The 5432-nt window shown below is 46.8% G+C and overlaps 1 protein-coding gene across 1 annotated transcript in view; it reads left to right on the forward strand.

The window, feature by feature from the left end:
• The window catches only part of SYCE2 (synaptonemal complex central element protein 2), a 23034-nt gene that overhangs the window by 15638 nt on the left and 1964 nt on the right, over positions 1–5432 (forward strand). The window contains exon 3 of the mRNA XM_017497793.2: positions 2654–2828. Coding sequence (XP_017353282.2) covers positions 2654–2828 — 175 coding nt within the window. The remainder of the gene's footprint in view (positions 1–2653; positions 2829–5432) is intronic.

The raw sequence follows: 5432 nt of genomic DNA on the forward strand, positions 1-5432 counted from the left end.
AAAAAAAAAAAAAAAAAAAAAAAAAAGAGAGGATTTTGAGACAGGATGCAGAGGGACAGAGAGAAGCCGGACTCTAGGCTTGCTGCTAAGTTTCAGGCTAGGGAACCAGTTGGCTTTTTATGTCATTCACTAAGGGAAGGGAGGATGAAATTGGGTTGCCAGGGAGATGATGCTGTTGGTTGTGCAAATGTGGAGTTTCAGATGCCTTTGAGACAGCCAAGTGGGGAGGCTGGGAGGTTGGTTAGAATGTTCTTGGGAGCTCAGGAGAGAGGCTCAGGAGAGAGGACTGGGATGACAGAATTCAGGTGATCAAATTCAAGTGTGGATGGTAATGGAAAGTACTTTTGCAAGTTATTTATTAGCAGAACATTTATTGCTTCTCTCATGAGGGGTAGGTACTGAAGATACAAAGATGAATGAATAAGACATGGCCCTGGCCCTCCAGGAGACTAGAAGGGGAGGCCAAGGTGTAGACAGTGACACCATAGGTGCTGTGTGCACCTAACCCAGCCAAGGAACACGTTTTTTTTTTTTTTCTTTTTTTGGAGATGGAGTTTCGCTCTTGTTGCCCAGGCTGGACTGCAATGGCACGATCTCAGCTCACTACAACCTCCACCTCCTGGGTTCAAGCGATTCTCCTGCCTCCTGAGTAGCTGGGATTACAGGTATGCGCCACCTGTAATCCATTCTGTTTTTAAAGCAGAGAACAAGGCGTTGGCAGCACAACCTATATGAAGAATTTTTCTAGATTTTTATGATCTTTGTCTCAATATTAGTTATCTCCTCCATACCCAACTGAAGTTCCGTTTTATTACATTGAATATTATGAAGTTATATAACATTACATATTACTCAACATTTTTCATTGCTTAGCTTTTTAGACAGCTATCCCTCTTCTGCCACTATTTCACTGGTTAACACAATATTTGAATACATAATTACAGTTACACGTACGGTGTGGGACAACTTTGTGTGTGTGCACATTTCTTTAAATGCTTTTTTTTTGTAGGATGGAGTCTCACTCTGTCACCCAAGCTGGAGTGCAGTGGTGCAATCTCAGCTCACTGCAACCTTCCCCTCCTGGGTTTAAGCGATTCTTCTGCCTCAGCCTCCTGAGTAGCTGGGACTACAGGCATGTGCCACCACAGCCAATTTTTGTATTTTTATTTTTATTTTATTATTATTATTTTTTTGAGGGGGACGGAGTTTCGCTCTTGTTACCCAGGCTGGAGTGCAACGGCGCGATCTCGGCTCACTGCAACCTCCGCCTCCTGGGTTCAGGCAATCCTCCTGCCTCAGCTTCCTGAGTAGCTGGGATTATAGGCACGCGCCACCATGCCCAGCTAATGTTTTGTATTTTTAGTAGAGACGGGGTTTCACCGTGTTGACCAGGATGGTCTCGATCTCTTGACCTCGTGATCCACCCGCCTCGGCCTCCCAAAGTGCTGGGATTACAGGCTTGAGCCACCGCGCCCGGCCTCAATTTTTGTATCTTTAGTATAAAGATGGGGGTTTCACCATATTAGCCAGGCTGGTCTCAAACTCCTGACCTCGTGATCCATCTGCCTCGGCCTCCCAAAGTGCCAGGATTACAGGTGTGAGCCACCTCGCCTTGCCTAAATGCTCTTTAAATATAATGCAACAGGTATTTACCTCACCTGGTGGGGGCAAAGAGGTGCAGACACACTATAGCCCCAGGCAGTCAACATCACCCAGTAGGTTGGGAAAGGGATGCAGCAGGATAGTGACAGGAAAGTCACTTAAGAAAGCATCAGCCTGGGCACAGTGGCTCACGCCTGTAATCCCAGCACCATGGGAGGCCAAGGCAGGAGGATCACTTGAGGTCAGGAGTTCTCGACTAGCCTGGCCAACATGGTGAAACCCCATCTCTACTAAGAATATGAAAATTATCTGGACGTGGTGAAGTGTTCCTGTAACCCAGCTACTCAGGAGGCTCAGGCAGAATGGCTTGAACTTGGAAGGCAGAGGCTGCAGGAGATTGCTGATTGCATCAGTCAGGCGCAGTGGCTTGTGTCTGTAATCCCAACACTTTGGGAGGCCAGAAGATTGACAACAGCCTGGACAACATAGGGAAATCTAGTCTCTATTTAAAAATTTTTAAAATTAGCTGCGAGTGGTATCACGTGCTTCTAGTCCCACCTATTCAGGAGGCTGAGGTGGGAGGATCACTGGAGCCCAGGAGGTTGACACTGCAGTGAGCTATGATTGTGCTACTGTACTTTAGCCTGGGCAACAAAGCAAGACCTTGTCTCTATTAAAAAAAAAAAAAAAGTAAGAAAGAAAGCATTGATACTATTATTGGTATTCCAAAGAAGTGAGTTGGTGTCATAAAACAACAGTGGGCTTTGGGGACAGATAGCTCTCCTTGGTCTGGAACTTTGGGCATATTCAGTTGTGCCTCTTGGTCTGTTATCTCAGCTGTAAAATGGGGGTGCCATTCTCATTGTTGAGGGTGTGTTTGTGAATGGAATAACCTAGGAAGCATGCCTCATGTCACCCATGGGAGGCAACACCGGTCCCCTCCTACCACGTAGCTCTTTCAGATCAGCTGCTCTTGGGAGAGTTTGGTGCTGATCTCAGCGTCCTTTATGTTGAGAAGTCAGGTTTCTTGCCCTTGTGTCGCCACCTCCAGTGCCAGTCGCCAGCTGACAGTGCTGGAAGGGAAGTCAGGACTCTACTTCTCCTCTCTCGACTCGAGCATCGACATCCTGCAGAAGAGAGCCCAGGAGCTGATCGAAAACATCAATGAGAGCAGGCAAAAGGACCACGCACTCATGACCAACTTCAGGAACAGCCTGAAGACCAAGGTGACAGACTCCTCCCAGTGTGAGGGTATTCCTTATGCAAAAGAGGAGGGAATGAACCGCTGATGAATGTCTGTTGTACCAGGCACGGTGCTAGGCTATTCATACACAGCACAGGCGCTCCTCCACTTACTATGGAGTTACATCCCAGCAAACCCATTCCAAGTTGAAAATGCTGTAAGTTGGCCAGGAGTGGTGACTCAAGCCTGTAATCCAGCACTTTGGGAGGCCAAGGTGGGCAGATCATGAGGTCAGGAGTTCAAGACCAGCCTGGCCAATATAGTGAAACCCCATTTCTACTAATAACACAAAAATCAGCTGGGCATAGTGGCGTGCACCTGTAGTCCCAGCTACTCAGGAGGCTGAGGCAGAATAGCTTGAACCCAGGAGGCGGAGGTTGCAGTGAGCTGAGATTGTGCCTCTGCACTTCAGCGTGGGCAACAGAGCAAGACTCTGTCTCAAAAAAAGAAAGAAAGAAAGAAAGAAAAAGAAAGAAAGAAAGAAAGAAAGAAAGAAAGAAAGAAAGAAAGAAAGAAAAAATGCTGTAAGTCAAAAATAAGTTGAACCATAGTAAGCTGCGGAGCATCTGTATCTCAGTTTACCCTTAGAATAGTCCTACAGAGAAGCTACTGGACCCATCTTATAGATAAGGCTTGGAAATGGATGATTTGCATGACAAGAGAGCTAGGCTGTGGGAGTGGGCGTTAGATGTCCTCCTGCCTCCAATACCCAGCCCTCTTACTTCACAAAAGGTCCAGCAGCTATGGGAGTAGGGGGTCGAGGCACAATTTGCATTGTCACATCCGTATGTCCTGCAGAAGCCATTGAATGGTCTGTGACTGCAGAGTGTCTGTGACTGGAGAGAGGTTCTTCAACACACCCAGGGCTTATGTCTTGCAAAAGCTGGTGTTATGTTCAGGTCTTCCATGAATGGTTGTGCCTGATGCCTCTTGAGAATATAGAATGGGGGGACAGGCACAGTGGCTGACACCTGTAATCCCAGCACTTTGGGAGGCCACGGCAGGTGGACCACTTGAGGCCAGGAGTTAGCACCTGGCCAACATGGTGAAACAAAAATTGGTCAGGTGTGGTACCACGTGCCCATAGTTAGGGCAAAAAATTAAAAAAAAAAAAAATAGCATATAGCCGGACATGGTGGCTCACGCCTGTAATCCCAGCACTTTGGGAGGCCGAGGCGGGTGGATCACGAGGTCAAGAGATCGAGACCATCCTGGTCAACATGGTGAAACCCCGTCTCTACTAAAAATACAAAAAATTAGCTGGGCATGGTGGCGCGTGCCTGTAACCCCAGCTACTCAGGAGGCTGAGGCAGGAGAATTGCCTGAACCCAGGAGGCGGAGGTTGAGGTGAGCCGATATAATGGATCATGTGAGTGGCACAGCTTGTTGATTTCAGTTGTCTCAATGACAGATTGACTTTATGACTTTATTTTCCTTTTTCTTTTTTTTAAATAGAGACGAGGTTTCACCATGTTGGCCAGGATGGTCTCGATCTCTTGACCTCATGATCCGCCCACCTTGGCCTCCCAAAGTACTGGGATTACAGGCGTGAGCCACCGCGCCGGCCTTTCTTTTTTCTTTTTGGTTGGCAGGCTCAAAACAATTTTTTTTTCCTTTTTCTTTTTTTCTGAGAGGGAGTCTGCTCTGTTGCCCAGGCTGGAGTGCAGTGGTGTGATCTCAGCTCACTGTAACCTCCACCTCCCAGGTTCAAGTGATTCTCTTGCCTCAGCCTCCTGAGTAGCTAGGATTATAGGCAAGCCACCACCATGCCGGGCTAATTTTTGTGTGTTTAGTAGACATGGGGTTTCACCATGTTGGCAAGCCTGGTCTCGAACTCCTGACCTCGTGATCCACCCACCTTGGCCTCCCAAAGTGCTGGGATTATAGGCATGAGTCACTGTGCCGGGCTTATTTTTTATTTATTTTTTTTGATACACTACCCAGAAGCCACTTTGTTGGCTGCCTCTTCTAGTCCCTGTTCTGTGTACTTCCATCCTAACTTGGCCGAGCTTGTACTGCACAGTTCTGTGACATGTGTCCCTAGGTGACTTTGTCATCATTTGAACATCATAGAATGAATTTACACAAACCTAGATGTATAGTCTACTACACACCTAGGCTATGTGGAAGAGACTCTTGCTCCTAAGCTGCAAACCTGCATAGCATGTTACTATACTGAATACTATAGGCACTTGTAACACAATGGTAAGCATTTGTGTATCTCAATATATATAAACATAGAAAAGGTACAGTAAAAATATGGTATTATACGCTTATGGGCCATCATTGTATATATAGTCTGGCATTGGCCAAAATGTCATTATGCAGCACACAACTGTATATACTTTTGCCTCTTAAAAAAAAACGTTACCTATAGGCAGCCTTGACCCCCAGTCACTGCACTGGGTTTTGTTGTTTTTTCTTTCTTTTGAGGTAGGGTCACTCAGGCTGGAGTGCAGTGGTGCAATCATGGCTCACTGTAGCCTCCAACTCCTGGGCTCGAGCAATTTGAGGCTGGCTTCAGCCTTCCCAGTAGCTGGGACTCCAGGTGCACATCACCATGCCTTTCTTTCTTTTTTTTTTTTTT

Source organism: Cebus imitator, unplaced genomic scaffold, assembly GCF_001604975.1.
Source record: "Cebus imitator isolate Cc_AM_T3 unplaced genomic scaffold, Cebus_imitator-1.0 Scaffold234, whole genome shotgun sequence".
NCBI lineage: Eukaryota > Metazoa > Chordata > Mammalia > Primates > Cebidae > Cebus > Cebus imitator.